At 52.5% G+C, this 19,608-nt stretch overlaps 2 protein-coding genes across 3 annotated transcripts in view; both read left to right on the forward strand.

Moving 5' to 3' along the window:
- The first annotated feature begins 686 nt into the window (after positions 1-686).
- Positions 687-9,125, forward strand: LOC130489758 (retinol dehydrogenase 8-like). The gene is made up of 6 exons (XM_056863553.1): positions 687-784; positions 3,398-3,559; positions 4,539-4,718; positions 7,119-7,212; positions 8,499-8,682; positions 8,884-9,125. Exons 1-6 carry the CDS (start codon positions 688-690, stop codon positions 9,112-9,114), a joined length of 948 nt encoding a protein of 315 aa, XP_056719531.1. The 5' UTR covers position 687; the 3' UTR covers positions 9,115-9,125.
- Positions 9,126-16,772: 7,647 nt separating this feature from the next.
- Positions 16,773-19,608, forward strand: part of TRIP10 (thyroid hormone receptor interactor 10) — a 69,289-nt gene continuing 66,453 nt past the window's right edge. For both annotated transcript variants that reach the window (XM_056852364.1, XM_056852372.1), the window contains exon 1: positions 16,773-16,803. In XM_056852364.1, coding sequence (XP_056708342.1) covers positions 16,780-16,803 — 24 coding nt within the window. In that variant the 5' untranslated portion in view covers positions 16,773-16,779. The remainder of the gene's footprint in view (positions 16,804-19,608) is intronic.

Raw genomic sequence — 19,608 nt, forward strand, 5'->3', positions numbered from 1 at the left:
GGTTCAATCCCCGGCATCTCCAGTTAAAGGGACCAGGCAAGTAGGTGATGTGAAAGACCCCCCCGCCTGAGACCCTGGAGAGCCGCTGCCGGTCTGAGTAGACAAGACTGACTTTGATGGACCTTGATGGTCTGATTCAGTATAAGGCAGCTTCATGTGAGCGTGTAGGAGCATTATGGGATTTGGTCTGCCCATCTGTTACCGTGTCTCTGTCTCTCTTGCAATTGCTTCATAAAGGCAGCTGACTCTTTATCACTCAGGTGCCATCTGTGTGGGTTGTTTTTTTCTAATTCCCTGGCCTAGTATCGCTGCCCTAGAAGGCAAAATTGTCTGCCTCTGCCGGCAGCAGAGGGAAATTCCCAGGCCTAACCCCCTTGAGGTTGTTCTCCGTAGTATCAACACACTGTGTGTGTTTATTTAGTACTCAAAATGCTTCACATGTGTTCTCTCAGAACTGTCCTACTTCCAGGTGGCCTGGTGAGGCTTGAGGGAGAATGAGTGGCTTTCCTGGGGCTGCCTCTTAAGTCCACAGTGGTGGGGGGTAAGATTAACCCCGGGGGCTTCCTTGTTCACAGCGTGGTTTCTTTTCCATTACGCTACAGCAGCTGTCGTAGTGCCGAGCTGTTCTCTCTCGAGCATTCGTCCTGGCTCTCACTTTCCTTTTCCCTTCCCTTGCCCGGGTGCAGGATGGCTGTCCGGAATGTGCTACTGACTGGCTGCTCCTCTGGCATCGGGCGAGCCCTGGCATTGCGCCTGGCCAGAGATGAACTGAAGCGCTTCCGAGGTAAGGAGGGGCTACACAGAGCCCGGGGGGGGGGGACACGTGGGAGTCTGGCACCTCGGGAGAAGTGGATCCTCAGCCCCAGACTTCATTCCTGAGTCTCCTGTTGCATTAAATCCTCACAAAGTTTTGTGCCCATGTAGTACCATGTAGGGGCCGTGGCTCAGTGGTAGAGCCTCTGCTTGGCATGCAGAAGGTCCCAGGTTCAATCCTCGGCATCTCCAGTTAAAGGGACTAGGCAAGGAGGTGACGTGAAAGACCTCCGCCTGAGACCCTGGAGAGCCACTGCTGATCTGAGTAGACAATACTGACTTTGATGGACCGAGGGTCTGATTCAGTATAAGGCAGCTTCATGTGTTCATGTGTACCCAACCTTTCAAATGTGAAGATGAGATGAAGAGGTGGCTGCAATGTAAATGTTAAGAACATCCGAAGATCCTCAGCGTTAAGAATATCAGAAGATCTAGATCAGACCTGTGGTCCATCTAATCCAGCATCCCTGTTCCTCTGGAGGGCCAACAACAGAGCACAGAGGCCGAGGCCTTCCCCTAATAACAACATCAGGAGATCCTTGCCGGGTCACACCTGTGGTCCATCTAGTCCAGCTTCCCATCTCACATAGTGGCCAACCGGTTTCCCTGGAGGGCCGACAACAGGGCATAGAGGCCGAGGCCTTGATAACCTCAGAAGAGCCCTGCTGGATCAGACCAGTGAGGGTCCATCCAGTCCAGCATCCCGTCTCACACAGCGGCCAACCAGTTCCTCCAGAGGGCCAACAGCAGGACACAGAGGCCTTCCCCTGATGTTGCCTCTTGGCACTGGAGTTTAAAGGTTGACTACCTCTGAATGTGGAGGTTCTCTTCAGTCACCATGCCTAGTAGCCACTGGTGGACCCACCCTCCATGAATTGGTCTAATCCCCTTTTAAAGCCATCTCTGCCTGTGGGCATCACGACATCCTCTGGCAGCAAACACCACAAATTTTAATCACTCGCTGGGTAAAGAGGTATTTCCTTTTGTCCATCCTGAATGTACTGCCCATCAACTTCATTGGGTGTCCTCGAGTTCTAGTATTATGTGAAGGGGAGAAAAAGCTCCCTGTGTCTGCTCTCTCTGCCCCATGTGGTTGTCACCTGCGATGAGTACAAATCATCTCCCTGTGACGGGGCGAGGAAGATGCTTTTCACGGTTCCTTGTGTTTTAGTTTTTCTGACCACTGATGACGAGCATGGGTAGGCAGGAGTAAATGGACTAGCAGGAAATCACCGTGAACAAGGAGCTGTTGTGAATTTACCTGCAAAGCTGAAAGTAAACAAGGTAGAGAGCAAAGTTAGAGCCTTGTCCCTGGCATAGAATCATAGAGTTGGAAGGGGCCACAGAGGCCATCTAGTCCAACCCCCTGCTCAATGCAGGATCAGCCTAGAGCATCCCTGACAAGTGCTTGTCCAGCCTCTGCTTAAAGCCGCTCTGAGCCCGACCTTCGGGTTGGGAAGAGCGGGGTAGAAATGTAATAAATAAAGGCTGCCAGTGAGGGGGAGCTCACCACCTCCCTAGGAAGCTGATTCCACTGTCGAACAACTCTTACTGCAAAAAAAATTGTTCCTAATATCCAGCCGGTACCTTTCCACACTTAATTTAAACCCATTATTGCTACCAACAGGAGCAGCTCCCTGCCCTCCTCTAATTGTCAGCCCTTCAAATACTTCAAGAGAGCAATTCTGTCCCCCCTCAACCTCCTCTTCTCCAGACTACACATTCCCAGGTCCCTCATCCTTTCCTGGTAGGGCTTGGTCTCCAGGCCCCTGGTCATCCTCATCGCTCTCCTCTGCACCCGCTCCGTTCTGTCCACATCCTTTTTGAAGTGAGGGTGCTACTTTTTTGTGTGTTCAGGAAGATGTTGTTGGTGTTCTCACGTGGGAGAGCACCAGATAAGTGACATTTCTGCTGCCCCGTGGAACAGTCCGCTCCAGGAACATATGTTTCACAAAAGGTTGCCAATTATGCATCTCTTGCTTCTCTTTTGCCTGGTTTAACCACAACACTGGACACTTAAAAAAACAAAACAACCACAATACACTAACTTGGCCTTTCGGAGCCTCCTAGCAATCGACCTGGCACGTATTTATTTATTTTACTTACGAAATTTGTGTCCCGCTTTTCTGACCTGACAGGGGCCACCAAGGCTGCTAACAATTTGAAACAGACGTGAGAAAATCGCATATTTTAAAACCATTCAGATCAACCCCTCCCCCAAACACACAGCATCAAAACAATTGAAAACAGAGTTAAATACCTACAAAACATTAAAACGGTAATTAAAATATTTGGTTAGGAAGGAGGGATCATTGAGTGAATGCCAAATGAAATGAAAAAGCCTTCGCCTGTTGGCGGAAGATGGCAACAAGATGAATCTCCTCGGAGAGACAGTCCCAGAGCTTTGGTGCCACCACCGAGAAGTCCCTCTCCCAGGTTGCCGGCCACCCAACGTAAGCCAGGCAGACGTCACCCCAGCCCATTGGCTGACCTTCGGTATTCCTGAGGGGACCCCTTCCGGACCCCTTGGCTGGAGTACAGAAGCTTCCTGGAATAATCCCCGGCTTTCCCTTTCTCTCTTTAGTTATTGCCACTATGCGGAATCTGGAGAAGAGAGAAGCCCTAGAGAAGGAAGCCGGGCCCGTCTTGGAGGAGACGTTGGAGATCAAGGAGTTGGATGTGGGCAGTGAGGACTCGATCCGCCGCTGCGTGGATAGCATCCCCCAGCGCAAGGTGGACATCCTTGGTAGGAAACCCTCTCCTCTCCTGCTATATCTCCAGGAATCCTCCCCCTTTGTTCTTGGATGAGCATTCTTTGTTTTCTTTCCAATCCTGCTGTGTTCAGCCCAAACACTGCTGGGCTTAGCCCAAAATCTCATTTGCCAGCCCCTGGATGAAGCCACCGTGGCAATTGAGCAGAAGTTGGGGAGACAGCATGGTGTAGTGGTTAGAGTGTCAGACTAGAATCTGGGAGATCGAGGTTCGAATCCCTGCTCTGCCATGGAAGCTTCCTGCATGACCTTGGACTAGTTGCACACGCTCGGCCTAACCTCCCTCACAGGGTTGTTGTGTGAGGATACAGTGGAGGAGAGGAGAATAATGCGAGCCACCTTAGGTCCACATTGGGGAGAAAGGTAGGGTATGAATGAAGTAAATAAAGTTCTAAACTTCAGAGTAAGTGGTGTAGTGGTTAGGAGCAGCGGACTCTAATCTGGAGAACCGGTTTGACTCCCCACTCCTCATGAGCAGCGGACTCTAACCTGGAGAACCGGGTTCTGTTCCCCACTCCTACACACGAAGCCAGCTAAGTGACCTTGGGCCAGTCACAGCTCTCGTAGAGCTCTCTCAGCCCCACCTACCCCACAAGGTGTCTGTTGTGGGGAGGGGAAAGGAAGGCTATTGTAAGCTGCTTTGAGACTCCTTAAAATCACAGAATCATAGAATTGGAAGGGGCCACCAGGGCCATCAAGTCCAACCCCCTGCACAATGCAGGAAATTCACAACTACCTCCCCCACACATACACCCAGTGACCAGAAGATGCCCAAGGTGCCCTCCCTTTCATCATCTGCCTAAGGTCACAGAATCAGCATTGCTGACAGATGGCCATCTAGCCTCTTCTTAGAAACCTCCAGGGAAGGAGAGCTTACCACCACCCAAGGAAGCCTTAAAGGTAGAGAAAAGCAGGGTATAAAAACCAACTCTTCTTCTTCTTCTTTCTTTGCAGTGAACAATGCCGGCGTGGGCATGATCGGCCCGGTGGAGAGTCAGAGCCTGGCCTCTGCCCAGCGCCTCTTTGACACCAACTTCTTTGGCGTGGTGCGCCTGATCCGGGAGGTCTTCCCCGACATGAAACGGCGGCGCCAAGGACACATCGTGGTGATGAGCAGCGTCTTGGGGCTGCAAGGTGAGGGGATGAGGGGAAAGGAGGAGTAATCTGGCATGGCTGCAGATGTCGAGTGGGAGGGGGAGGAAGGCAGGCAGCAAGAGGCGTTGCTCACAGCGTCTCCCATACGTTCCTACCTGGGAAACTACGGTCACAGGGAGAGGCCCTCCTGACTGTCCCATCAATCAAAGAAGTCACCTGGTGGGCACAAAGAGAAGGCCTTTTTGGTGGCAGCCTCACAGTTATGGAACAACCTCTTCAGCGAGGTCCACCTGGCTCCCCTCACTTTCAATCTTTAAAAGAAGAAAAAGAAGTTGGTTTTTATATGCCAACTTTCTCTACTGTTTAAGAGAGAATCAAAGCGGCTGACAATCCCCTTCCCTTCCCCTCCCCACAACAGACACCCTGTGAGGTAGGTGGGGCTGAGAGAGCTCTAAGAGAACTGTGACTAGCCCAAGGTCACCCAGCAGGCTTCATGTGTAGGAGTGGGGAAACCAACCCGGTTCGCCAGATTAGAGCCCACCGCTCCAAACCTCTCCTCTTAACCACTATACCACACTGGCTTTCTCAGTTCACCTGGAGAAAATGGCCACTTTGTCAATTGGACTCTATGGCATCGAAGTCCCTCCCCAAACCCTGCCCTCCTTAGGTTTCACCCCCCAGAAACCTCCCGCTGGCGACGAAGAGGGACCTGGCAACCCTACTCAGAATGCGTGCACCCGTGAAGCCGCTGTGTGTTTGCTCAGCCTGGCTGGGCCAGCGCTGGCTTTTTGGAGAGGCAGCGGCTGCAGGTTGCCAGCCAATCTGTAAGGGGTTTCCCAACCCTGCCCCTGAAACCTGTTTGCCTGGAAATTCCGGGGACTGAACCTCCAGCAATCTGGAGGTGTGGGCCGTCTGCATGCAAAACACTGAACTATGGCTTGGGTCTCCAAGGTGTGCGCGTCCTAGTCATACTTTCAAAAGACCTTCTAAGAACTTGTGAATGGGGCCTGCCTTGAATTCCCTTCTTTGAGAGCCAGATTTCCCTCTCTCCTGCAGTGAATGCAATATATATATATATTTCTTTACATGGCAATTGAGCCCTGAGTCCCAGTAAGAAACCGTGGCTATAAATTAAGTGGAAGGTGTGAGTCACCACTTGATAAGCGCACCGTGTATATTGCTGTTAGAAGAAGAGGAGGAGTAGGAGTTGGTTTTGATACGCTGGCTTTCTCTCCCACTTAAGGAAGAATCAAACCGGCGTACAATCACCTTCCCTCCCCCTCCCTACAACAGACACCCTGAGTGGTAGGTGGGGCTGAGAGAGCTGTGACTAGCCCAAGGTCACCCAGCAGGCTTCATGTGGAGGAGTGGGGAAACAAACCCAGTTCTCCAGATTAGTGTCTGGTGCTCATGTGGAGGAGTGGGGAATCAAACCTGGTTTCTCCAGATCAGAGTCCACCAAACCTCCACTCTTAAAGTTACCACCCCCAGGGAGAGGGGCTGTGGCTCAGCGGTGGAGCATCTCACTGGCAGTCTTTAAGCAGAGGCTGGACAAACACTTGTCAGGGATGATCCTGCATTGAGCAGGAGGTTGGACTAGATAGTCTGCAAGGCCCCTTCCAACTCTATAATTCTATGATCTGTTTGGCTCCCAGGAGGTCCCAGGTTCAATCCCCGGCATCTCCAGTTACAAAGGTCCAGGCAGTATGTGATGTGAAAGGCCTATGCCCGAGACCCTGGAGAGGTCCTGCCAGTCTGAGTAGAAGGTACTGACTTTGATGGACCAGACTCAGTAGACGGCAGCTTCATGTGTTGGAGAGGGGCTGTGGCTCAGTGGTACAGCCTCTGCTTGGCATGCAGAAAGTCCCAGGCTCAATCCGGACATCTCTGGTTTAAAAGGATCAGGTGGTAGGTGGTGTGAAAGACCTCTGCCTGAGACCCTGGAGAGCCGCTGCCAGTCTGAGTAGACAGTATTAACTTTGATGGATCGTCGGTCTGATTCAGTAGAAGGCAGCTTCATGTGTTCCTGTGAGTCCTCCAAAGCTTCAGTCTTGGAGCTGCTGCCAGGGCCCGATCAGGCTCTTCTAGCTCCGTCCTTTAAACTTCCAGCGTTGGGGCTGGATTCCCCAGGCAGTTAGAAACATAGAACCGTGGCAGTGCATTGTATGCACACTGGTGAATCCGCCCAAGTTTGGCACCAAGAGAAATTAAATTTTGCAGAGTTCTGTAATACATGTTTGTAAATGATTTTGGGCCATGTATTCTGTTTTGGTGGTTCCGAGGGAGAGGCAAGGTACTGTGTGGAGCACTAGAGTCCTGGAAGCTTCATTCAGCAGATTTTCTGTGACTTCTGAGATTCTGCCCAGCCTTGCTTCAAGCCTGCTTCTGAATATATGTATCTCTGTGGCTGGTTCTCCCCCAACGCCATGTTTCCTGCAGGTCTCTTCTTCAACGACTTCTACTGTGCCTCCAAATTCGCCGTGGAAGGATTCTGCGAGAGTCTGGCCCTGCAGGCCCTGAAGTTCGGGGTCAAGTGAGTTGCAGCCAGTCCTGGCTTGGGGCCGGGGGAAGGGTCCCGAGCACTGATGTTTTCCTAAATGCCCCGTTCCTTCATCCTTCCTGCATACGTTCTGTGTCCCCATCACCTCTGTTACGCTTCCCTTGGCCCTTTGCGGCTTCTCAAAAAGCTGTCAGTCCTAACTGGGCACAGGACGGCAAGCAGCATTGTAGGGATTGGGACTATCCTGGCAAGAGTTCTGAAATACACGTTTGCTCAGTCCGTCCCCAAACTGAAGGCTTCTCTTCATCCCCGGGTCCCTCTCCGTGTTGGTGTCTTTACTTTTCGCTTCTAGAATGTAGCGCTGTCCCATAATCAAGGCAAGCATTTTCCTTCATAAAGCACAGCTTTGCATACGAGAAATGCGAGCCGGGAATTTCCACGCTGGCTTTTTGAACCGCTTGATTGGTAGCCACTAAAGGATTCTGCTCCGGTGCCAGTCAGATCTGAGAGTGCTGTTCTAAAACTAGGTTATAGATGCCAGGGAATGTGGGGCATTATTAAATATGGGGGGGGGGGTTCTTGGGTCAGTCAGGTTTTTAAAAAACAGACTTGGTACCAAGTTCGTTGCATGATACGTATGATGTATACATTTGAGGCTTCCTTGGGAGGTGGTAAGCGCTCCTTCCCTGGAGGTTTCTAAGCAGAGGTTAGATGACCATCTGTCAGCAATGCTGAGTCTGTGACTGTAGGCAGATCATGAGAGGGAGGGCACCTTGGCCATCTTCTGGGCATGGAGTAGGGGGTCACTGGAGGTGTGGCGGGGGGAGGTAGTTGTGAATTTCCTGCCTTGTGCAGGAGGTTGGACTAGATGACCCTGATGGTCCCTTCCAACTCTATGATTCTATGTTGAACTGGATCAGGAGCACAGTGCTGGTGGGGGTGTTAACTCCCCTCAAAATAAATCTCCCCTCCATAGCTTGTGTTTGTACCAAAAGGGGAGAAACTAGCAAATTAAATTACCTTTAGCACCATGATGCAAGTCCTGTTCCACACACACACAGAGTTGTGTTTAAGGCAAATGAAAGAGACTGTGTCTGGTCTGACCCATGAGACACAATCCGTTCTAGCAGCAGCATAGAGACTGCATCCCCAGTTGGGATTCATTCCTCACAAGGTTCCTGTTGTGGGGAGAGGAAGGGGAGGTGGTTGTAAGCCAGTTTGAGACTCCTTAAAGGTAGAGAAAACCGGGGTATAAAAACCAACTCTTCTTCCTCTTTTCCTCTTCTTTTTCTTCTTCCCTCCTTTATCTGATTCCTCAGCATCAGTTTAATTGAACCGGGACCGGTCACATCAGAGTTTGAGAGGAAGCTCTACGAAGAGGTAGACAACATGGATCTCTCTGCGGTGGATAAAGAGACGCAGGATCTGTTCCAGGGCCTCTACATGACCTACTCCAGGGACGTCTTCACGGCACTGGGACAGTCTCCGGAAGAGGTGGCGGAGGTAAGTCCCGACCCCCGGCCCCTTTGCGCATGGGGAAAACTGGCCTCCGTTGGGGAATGCGAGCCATGCGCTGACATGCCAGTCCAAGGATACCCTCCTCTTGCCCTTGCGAGAGAAAGACGGCATATAAAAACCAACTCTTCCTCCTCCTCCTCCTCCTCCTCCTCCTCCTCCTCCTCCTCCTCCTCCTCCTCCTGGCAGCATACCATGAAGGTCATCACGTCGGAGAAGCCTCCCTTCCGATACCAGACCAACAGCCTCTACACGCCCATCACCACCCTCAAGCACGCAGACCCCAGCGGGATCCTGCCCCTCAACGCCTTCCACCAAATGATCTTCCAGCACGACCGGCTCTTCAAAGCCAGCCTCAGCCTCCTGAAGATGCTCCAGTGGAGGAAGAGGAGGGACCTGGACCACAGCAGGGGCCCCTGAGAAGGGCAGGCCAGGCCCTCAGCTCTAGAGCTGCGTAGTCGCCGCTTAGGACACTTTCTACTTTAAAGCTTCCTAGAGGATTTTTTGCGTTGAGTTTAGCACCCCCTCCCCTCGGGTTCTATATACATTCCAGATGCAGAAGCACTCCCATACCCCGCCCCGCACCCTGAGGTGAGGGGAGGAGGCAAATTTGGGGCATCCTGAAAAGGGGCAGGCAGAAATGGGGTGGTTTGGTCCTCAGCCAACTGTGCCCTGTGCATGATGCCGTTTGGATTTTCAGCCTCTGGTCCTTGGGTATTTCGGGCCGGCCCTGGGAAAGGACTGGACCCTGCTAAGGTGTCAGAGGTCTAAGATTCCACAGGGCCAAGCCACCTGTGTCTTCTGAGTACTTCTAACATCCTGAATTGGGACCAGCCGCAACATTGCTTACTCTCCTGATGTTTTAGGAATCTCGTTATCAGAAGCACAGATTCTGACCCAGGCAAGCAGCAAAACGTTGTTGGATGTATCTACTTCCCGTGGGTTTCAGTTTAGGGATGGAGAGGTGAGGAGGAATACGCATTCTCAGGCCCCGGAATAACGTGGAAAAGGACCAGTCCTAGTTTTTCCATAGCTGCCCACTGCAATGGGGGCATAGTTTTGAATGCTCCTTTTTCGTAAAAAGGCTCCCTGTGTATAGTAAACCAGGACGTGATAGAAGGGAGCTTAGCCTAGCTCTTTCTACTGACTTGCTGCCTTAGTACACGCAGAGAGGTTTATCTTCATTTATTTAACGGATATCCTACCTGTCGCATAAGGAGGGTTGTGAAAAAAACAGAAGTCATCCAGTTGAAAAAAAACCAATACTGCTTGGACCAAATTAGGAGCCTATTAAAACCTAAAACACATATACAGAAAGATAGCATACATATAATCACAGTTAAACAAACCCGTAAACCTTAAAGCCGCAGCATATATCGAACCTATAAACGATTTTTTAAAAACTGTAAAATCTCTGACCAACATATAAAACAGTAGTCCAAGGGCCTTCCTGAAGAAGTGAAGCTTTTAAGTTTCGGTGAAAGATTTGCAAAGCAGGTACTGGGAGGGAGACAACGGCTCCGACCAGAGCTTTTGGGGGTGACCCCTGATCCTGGGCGGGCCTGAATAGAGGAAGATGATCTCCCGGTACTTCAGGTCCAAGTCGTTCAGAGCTTTCAAAGTTATAAACCAGCACTGTGAATTGTGCCCAGAGACAAATGGGCCAAGCCCTGGACTTCAGCACCAGTCGGCATTCCAAGCCACTCCCTTTCGGCTCCAATTGGCATTTCCAAACCGGCTTTGAAAACAGACCCACCTGGAGCAGCCCGGACTGGACGGCCCCGCGCACACGTGCCGGCAGAGAGGGTCTGCTTTACCTGGGCCCCATCCACTGCTGGTGAGCCAGTCCGAACTGGTAAGAGGCGCTCCTGACAACACCTGTCCCCCGTTTTCTTTTTAAAATGTATTGATCCTTACTTATATGGGGGAACAGTGAGAAGCCAAGGAGCTCCGTGCCAGCTGTTGGCTCTGCTGCTTCGTTGCTCGCAACTTTGCCCACTGCCTCTCTTGCTAGTGGGAGAGGGGTGCTCGGGAGCCATGTCCTCCATCGCCCAGGTGCCCGGTGGATTCCTGTGGCCCAGCCACCCCTCTCTGCAGGCTACCAACCACGTTGGGGGTTCAAATTCTTCCAGAGCTGTCAGGAAGCCCTTTGAAACCATCTCCCCCTCTGGAGGGAGACCTTTTTGAAAGTAGCCTTTATCCTTTTAAGAGAGCTGCTGAGCCCCCACTAGATACAGATCTTAAACCTTTCCACACCCTCATTATGACTTGCCCGGCACACCCAGAACATCAAATGGAAGATATCCCGATGCTGAGGTAATCCCAGCATGGTGTAGTGGTTAAGCGCGGTGGACTCTGATCTGGAGAACCGGGTTTGACTCCCCACTCCTCCACGTGAGCAGCAGATGCTAAGCTGGAGAACTGAGCTGGTTTCCCCACTCCTCCCCATGAGTGCTCTTGCTTGAAAGTTTACTTATTTAAAACATTTTTATGCTGCCTTTCCAGCCAGGTAGGGTCCCCAGGGCGGCAAACATTCAAACATGTCAATATTAAAACAGCATTTAAAATAAAATATGTATAAAATAATTTAATAAAAACATATAAACGCACAATACCCAAACCAAGACATATAAACGCACAATACCCAAACCAAGAAGGAAGGGCCAATAACTGTTATTGGGGGTGTGCCAGGCAAAACAAAACAAAAAAGTCTTCACCGGCTGGTGGAAGACACTGATAGAGGGAGGCAGACGAATCTCCCTGGGAAGAGAGTTCCAGAGTTTTGGTGCCACAACCGAGAAGGCCCTTTCTTAGTTTGCTACCCGTATAGCTTCCGATAGTGGGGGCACCCAAAGAAGGGCTGGAGCGGATGGGTAGGTTCACATGGGAGAAGGTGCTGCTTAGCCTTTTGACCAAGATATCAAGTAAGGGAGAAGATATCATGATAGACTGAAGTTAGCCTCACTCTCCCTGCCTAAGGAGCTAGCCTTAATATCCCTCTTTTTGAATGCCAGCTCTTAGAATCATAGAGTTGGACGGGACCACCAGGATCATCTAGTCCAACCCCCTGCACAATGCAGGAAATTCACAACTACCTCCCCCACACAAACACACCAGTGGCCCCCTACTCCATGCCCAGAAGATGGCAACAAAAACCCTCCAGGATCCCTGGCCCATCTGGCCTGGAGGTAGAATTAGGACCACCCAACTTCTCTGCTTTCCTCAGAGACGCACGCCAAGTTGGTATGTTCGTCCAGGATTAAAACTTTCATGGCTGTTTTTCCCCGAATCATAACCTGGCAATGAAAACCAGAGTATGAAACTCCACAGGCTTCTTGATCTGGTCCTACTGCTCGAGAAGAGGTTCAAAAGGGAAGCAAGCCCAGACTCTCGTAGGTTCCCTTTTCGTGATCCAGCAGGTCCCATTCCCGTTGCCGTACTTCCCTCTCCTTGGTATTCCAGGAGTGTTAAAGTCACCCAAAGTGAGCATTGCCCCCTAACTATCTTCCAAACGTATAACCTGAACCTAAAAACAAAATAAGTTCAGCTTAAAAATAAGAGATCCCACCAATCCTACCACAGTAGTGTGTTTCACGGAGATCTAGCTCTGAAGGCATTCTCTCATGGACCAAACACCCCGTTCCTGCCCCCTGCGGCAACCCCAAAGGGGAGAGATTCCCTTTTGGCGCTGCCAGAGACCGGGGGAACTACCCAGCCCCTGAAAGCGGTGGCTGGCTAGCCCGGCAATCGAGTATTGTTTGCCCGATTCCAAGGTGTGAGAAAGTGTACAAGTTGGTCTTCCATCGGACCTCCAGTGCCTGCAGCGGCCGAGTTGGGAGGAACACAGTTTTCAAGGCCTGCCATTTTGCCAGACTGAGAAGAGCTAATGTTGGGGAGAGGAAAGAAGGGGGAAATAACAAGGAAAGAAGCTGCTCCTTGGGTCTTGTAAAAGCAGGAGCGAAGAACATAAAGTAAGAGGGGAAATTGAGGGGTGGACAGCAAAGAAAGAGCAATGAGTTGATAAGAGGGGGTCCGGCAGCACAAAGCAAGCAAGCAGTTGCCAGTTAAGTCTGACATCGCCAGACACCCTGGGCTGCCTCTAGGGCTGCCAACTCCAAATAGGAAAATTCCTGGAGATTTGAGGGTGGAGCCTGGGGAGGGGAGAGAACTCAGCAGGCCACAGAGTCCAAAGAAGCCATTTCCCCCAGGGGAACTGATCTCTCCTCTGGAGATCAGTTGTAATTCCTGAGGATCTCCATGTCCCACCTTGAGGTTGGCAACCTTGTCTGCCTCTCGGCTTGTCCCTTCGCACAAGAGGAGGGCTTAAGACAAGGAGGAGACGGGGCCAGTTTCAAACCACCCGCTCCCCCATGAAGGTTGCTGACAGGCTTGGGGTCAACCACGGTCTCTTAGCCTAACCTACCTCTTAGCATTGGTGTGAGGAGAAAATGGTAACCACAAGGGATGAAAATATAATAAAGTGTCTTAGGCTGATCTTCAGTAGGACGGTCTTTTCTTTTTCTGCCTCCCTGTCTTGAGTTCTTTCCTAATGTCCCTTTTATTGCAGGTGGAACAAAATCCATTAGAAAAGCGGGTTTTTTTTTCCAAGGGGGAAAGTTGTAGGGGTGTACAGGAGGGAGGCATTTGTTATCAAATACAAGAGAGTTTCCAGTTCATGGACGTGGGGTTGGATCCAGCTTGTGCTGAAGCGCTTGCGCCAACAGAAATGCAAGGAAAAGGGCTTGTGAAGTAGCCTTATTGTGTTCCCACTTCTGTTCCCGCTTGTACGTGATCTCCTGCAACCATCATCTGGGCATTAGATAGGGTGGAACATGCTAGGTGTCGCATAAGACCTGCTTGAACACATAAAGCTATCTTATACTGAACCAGGCCCTCGGTCCATCAAAGTCAGTACTGTCTACTCAGACCGGCAGCGGCTCGCCAGGGTCTCAGGCTGAGGTCTTTCACCTCACCTACTTGCTTGGTCCTTTTAACTGGAGATGCCTGGGATTGAACCTGGGACCTTCTGCATGCCAAGCAGACGCTCTACCACTGAGCCATGGCCCCTCCATGCTTGCACGTGGCGGGATCCAAGCTTTGGACTGGTTTTGGTGAGAAGCTGCCTTTGTTTTGCACATGTTGCTATTTGGTAGTAGGTTCAAGAAATCCTTCCCTCAGCTGTCTGGTGGGCTTATTAAGGTTTTCAGAGCAGTAGTGTACAGAGGAGGAGAAGTTTCTTGAATAATTTAATCGGACTTTGGGGGGAAACTGTGTTTTGCATGGCAGCATTTGCAAACAGGTAGCCATTTTGGCAAGGTCTTAGAATTCGTACTACATTTGTGGGTAGCAAACTGCGGCTGCTTGCAGGTAAGATACACAACTTGGTTTGGAGCTAATATCTCCTTTGCAGAATTTGGTTGCCTTGTAGAATGGTTAAGAAAACGCTTGTGGGATGGTTAAGTGCCGGCCAACACCTTTCTTGGTGCCCGCCAAGAGTTTTTAGAAGGTGGATGGGGCTTCTGATTGACCGCTAAAGAGCTAATTGACTATGCAGCGTATACTGACGTTGTTTCCATGGTAGCTGCCCCACAGTGTTTGTTTTATTCTCTTTTACTGCAGTTTACCAGTGTATTTTTAAAAAACTGCCCCTCTTCTCCCCTGCACTTGGTTTTCCAGCATGGTGGTTTGGAGCGGTGGACTCTGATCTGGAGAACCGGGTTTGATTGGCCACTCCTCCACATGAATGGTGGAGGCTAATCTGGTGAATGGGATTTGTTTCCCTACTCCTACACATGAAGCCAGCTGGGTGACTTTGGGCTAGTCACAGCTCTCTTAGAGCTCTCTCGGCCCCACCTCCCTTACAGGGTGTCTGTTGTGGGGAGGGGAAGGGAAGGTGATTGTAAGCTGGTTTGATTCTTCCTTAAGTGGTAGAGAAAGTCGGCGTATAAAAACCAACTCTTCCTCCTCCTCTGTATTTGACTCTGCCCCCTGCGGCAGCTATTTGGGGTTAAGAACATAAGAAAGGCCCTGCTGGATCAGGCCAAGGCCCATCAAGTCCAGCAGACTGTTCACACAGTGGCCAACCAGGTGCCTCCAGGAAGCCCACAAGCAAGACGACGGCAGCACCATCCTGCCTGTGCTCCACCACACCCAAAATAATAGGCCTGCTCCTCTGATACTAGAGAGAATAGGTAAGCAGCATGACTAGTATCCATTCTAACTAACAGCCATGAATACCCCTCTCCTCCATGAATATGTCCACTCCCCTCTTAAAGCCCTCCAAGCTGGCAGCCATCACCACATCCTGTGGCAGGGAGTTCCACAGTTTAACTATGTGTTGTGTGAAGAAATACTTCCTTTTATCTGTTTTGAATCTCCCGCCCTCCAGCTTTAGCAGATGACCCCGCGTTCTAGTATTATGGGAGAGGGAGAAAAGCTTCTCCCTGTCCACTCTCTCCAAACCATGCAGAATTTTGTACACCTCTATCATGTCTCCCCTCATCCGCCTTCTTTCCAAGCTAAACAGCCCTAAGAGTTTTAACCGCTCCCCATAGGACAGTTGCTCCAGTCCCCTAATCATTTTGGTTGCTCTTCTCTGCACCTTCTCAAGCTCTGTAATATCCTTTTTTAGGTGTGGTTTCACAGCCCTGTGTCAGAACTGCAAAGTTGTGCCAGCTTCAAGCTCGAAACAGTCGGGGTCTCCTGGAGTCATGTCCACATAGGGCTCATTGGAACATCCGACCCCAAAAGTTCCTTGGGCACCTACGGAAGGCGCTAGGCCCTGGTCACCCAGGAGAGGGCGCCAGTTGGCATACCTGCCCAAGCAGTGCCAGGGCTTTCCCCCCTCTTGGTCGGTTATTGTCTTTTAACTCCTTGCTGCCTGTAGGTTTCTTGTATATTTCCTTCAGCTGTGTCCTTGGTGAGAAAGGAGGCGACTAAATATTTCAGTCCATAAATAAAAGCACTCCCAGGCGCAGTAAAGAAAGTCCAAACCTAACCCTACAGAGGCAGATGATGGGCAACCCGGCACTCTGAAATCAATGTTTCCTGCCCCCCACCCCCATCTGTACAGCGGTCTGTTGCTCAGGGCTTGTAGTCCATTGAGTCATAGAGTTGGGAAGGGACCCCCCAGGGTCATCTAGTCCAACCCCCTGCACAAGGCGGGAAATTCACAACTACCTCCCCCTCCACACACCCCCAGCGACCCCTACTCCATGCCCAGAAGATGGCTAGGATGCCCTCCCTCTCATGAACTGCCTAAGGTCATAGAATCATAGGGTTGGAAGGGACCCCCCAGGGTCATCTAGTCCAACCCCCTGCACAAGGCGGGAAATTCACAACTACCTCCCCCTCCACACACCCCCAGCGACCCCTACTCCATGCCCAGAAGATGGCTAGGATGCCCTCCCTCTCATGATCTGCCCAAGGTCATAGAATCAGCATTGCTGACAGGTGGCCAGCTAGCCTCTTCTTAAAAACCTCCAGGAAAATTCGCAGTAGAAGAGCTGGATTCGAGTCCAGTCGCACCTTAGAGACCAACAGGATCTTTAGAATCATAAGAGTTGGAAGGGACCCCAGGGTCATCTAGTCCAACCCCCTGCACAACGCGGGAAATTCACAACTACCTCCCCACACACACACCCAGTGACCCCCTACCCCATGCCCAGAAGGTGGCCAAGATGCCCTGCCTCTCACGATCTGCCCAAGGCCGTAGAATCAGCACTGCTGACAGGTGGCCACCTAGCCTCTGCTTCCAAACCTCCCGGGAGGGAAGGAGAGCCCCGCCGCCTCCCTCTACCTAGAATGGCGACTGCCCTCCCCTCCAGAGGACGGAAGGCGAGCGGGGCCTTCGGAGGGGGAGCCTCCCGGACCCCACCCCCAAATCTCCCGGCCCGGAGTTGGCAGCCAGGGAGGGGACGCTCCCCGCCGCCGCCGCCGCCGCCTGCGCCTTTAAGGCTGGCGCCGGTGGGGGGGGCGGAGCGGGGGGGGGGCGTGTCCCGGCGGGGCGGGGGCGCCGCGAGTCGAGTCCTCCCTGCCGGGCGGCGGAGCGTCCGGAGCGCGGCGGCGGCGTCGGCGGCGTCCAGCATGGACTGGGGCAGCGAGCTGTGGGTGAGCGGGGGGGTCCCCCACCGGGGAGGGGGGGTCTGGCTTCCTCTCGTCCCTCCCCCCGCCTTGCCCCCAGCCCAGCCCAGCCCAGCCCGTCGGGGGCGCGCAAAGGGAGGCCGGGTCCCCGGGTCCGGCCCGCCGCGATCCCGTCGCCAGCTGTTGCAAGGAGAGACCGCCCCGTCCGTCCAGCCGTCTGTCCGTCCGCGGACTCCGGCCATCCCGCAGCCGCCCCGCGCCCTCCGTGGCTCTGCGTGGCCGGGCTGCGCTGGGGAGGAGGCGCTTCCCCCGCTCCCCCCCCCGGCCTCTGGAGCGCCCCTCTGGACGGGCTGGGGGGAGGCGGCGGGGGGGGGTCTGGGCCTCGGGGGGGGGTGCGGGGCGCCCCTCTCCCCCGCTCGCGGGTTGCATTGGCGGTGGGGTGCATGCCAGACCCGAGGGCTACACCAGAATATGCCTCGCGTGGAAATCGGGTCCAGTTCCCATTCGTTTCAGCGGCATTGCTTTCCTTTTTTCCTTCCCTTTCCTCCCTTAGAAGCTCCTTGAGCCATTGATCTTGAGCAGCATATGTATCTAGTGTTGGAAGGGATACAAGGACTGCAACAAATCTTGCCGCTGACAATGTAGCCTTGGGGTCCCTGTCGCTTAGTGGAAAAGGCATTATGTCAGACACAGAGGCATCGGATTTGTATATTAAAGGGGGGAGATATAGTGCAATCGAAGTTCCTCGTAAAAGCAGCGTTCCAAAACCCGATTGCATCCCTGGCGCAGGTCGGTCCGCGCCTCCTGTGCGAGACCCCAGCGGCGTTCGTGGCCTTGCCAAGCTCCCGGCGGGGCCTGGAGGGCTCCCGGAATTGCGCCTGATCCCCAGGCTGTAGAGGTCAGTTCCCCTGGAGGAAGGAGCTTTGTTGGAGGGGGGGCTCTATGGCAGTGTACCCTGCTCAGGACCCTCCCCCCCCCAACTCCCCAGGCTCCACCCCGAGGTTCCAGGAATTTCACAACCTGGTGTTGGCAACCCCACATGTTCAGCGGTCCTCTGGAAATGGGCCCATGGCGACCGGTCACCACTGTTTGAGTCTGTTCGTAGAGAGAGGTGGGCTAGAAACGTTGGAAAGAAAGAAATGCCTTTTGCTCTTGCCTAATTGAGAATACGTCGCGTAGGATGATGGCTCTGTTGGGGGCAACTCTGGCTCCTGCACCACCACCCCAACTGATGTCAGCCCCTCCCCCCCAGCAGACCCTGCCAGGGTTGGCACACAATAGAAAAATCCAGGCTACATTCAGGAAGTGGCATTTAGCAAAAGACAGTAAAAAGCAGAAAGGCATTCTAACCTCAGCTTTTTTGTCTCCCTGAAATCTGGCGCGCACCCTCCATGGGTGGTACGGATGGGTGCCAGGGTGGTTGCCTTGCAGCTGTCACATACTTACACACAAACACACACATCGCCAAACAGGGTGCTTTTAATCCTCTCCTCTCCAGTTGCGTCAGAGGTTGTGGGACCAATGCGTTCCTTGGGGCTTGGCCGCCCGAACACCCCTGGCCAGCCCACCTTGAGTCCCGCATAAGTGTGCTGCACTGATTTGTACTCAGGACATGAAAATACACCAATTTGTCTTCTGGTGACATCCCCAGGCTGGCTGGGCGTTCCCACCCATCCATCTCCTAAAACTCTCCCTCTTCCTTCAGTGACCATTTGGCTGTTGTTATGGCTGGAACATCACAGCACCAGAAGCGAGGTCTGACCCAGCAGGGCTCTTCTGAGGATCTCATCAGGGGAAGGCCTCGGCTTCTATACTCTGTTCTTGGCCCTCTAGAGCAGTGGTTCCCAAAGTGGGCATTGGGGAGGCAGCGGGATACCTAAGGGGGCAGCAGGGGGGTGCTAGAAGTGGGCCCCTTCAACTGTGCTGTTGGATAGTGTAGGGGGTGCTGGGGTTGAGTTTGTGGAACCAGGGGGGGGGCTGCCCAAAAAGTTTGGGAACCGCTGCTCTAGAGGAACTGCTTGGCCTGTAGACGGGATGCTGGACTGGATGGACCCTCACTGGTCTGATCCAGCGGGGCTCTTCTGAGGTCCTCATTCTTCATGATCCTCTTCTTCTAGCACAAACTACTGATAAGGGTTGGCCAAAGCTGGGCAAAATCTGCATGCTATTGAGATGAGCAGTTAGTGGGCACTGAAATGCAGCTGAGCCCAGTATGGAACGTGGCAAAAGCACCGTCTCCACTCTAAATGACGTTGGGCAAACGCGATGGTTTCTGTCTGTCCAAAGGGTTTGTAATTTGCCCGGTTCTCTGAACCTCCAGGGAGATGATTTAGCCCTGGATCCTAAGCAGTATGAGCGGAGCCTTCCAAGGAGGAATCAACTTCCCTGCCTCTCTTCCCCCCCCCCCGCATGGCACCCCCCAAGGCTATGCTCCTTTGGGTCCTTGGACCTGAAATGTGGGGAGCAAACTGGGCGTGTGCAGTGGGAGGCAGGAATCATTCAAAAAAAAAAATCAATGCTCTTCTTCTGACTTTTTGTAACGTAAGCCCCTGTGATCTCCTCCTGCCCTTTGGAGCAGTAAAAGAAGAGCCCTGGCCCTCTTCCATGTGGGGTGACCCTTTAGACATCCGAAGAGTGCGACCGGGCCTCCCTTCGGCCTTCCCTTCTTCTGGCTGAGCATGCCCAGGGCCTTCCCTCTTGCTTCGTGGGGCTTGTCTTCTAGACACACGGCCCTCTTTCTTCCTCCACTCTGAATCTTTTCCAGTTTTTCCACAGAGGTAGTTTCAGAGCATAGCTGTGTTGGTCTACAGTGGAAGAGCTGAATTCGAGTCC

Source organism: Euleptes europaea, chromosome 1 (genome assembly GCF_029931775.1).
Source record: "Euleptes europaea isolate rEulEur1 chromosome 1, rEulEur1.hap1, whole genome shotgun sequence".
NCBI classification, from domain to species: Eukaryota; Metazoa; Chordata; class Lepidosauria; order Squamata; family Sphaerodactylidae; genus Euleptes; species Euleptes europaea.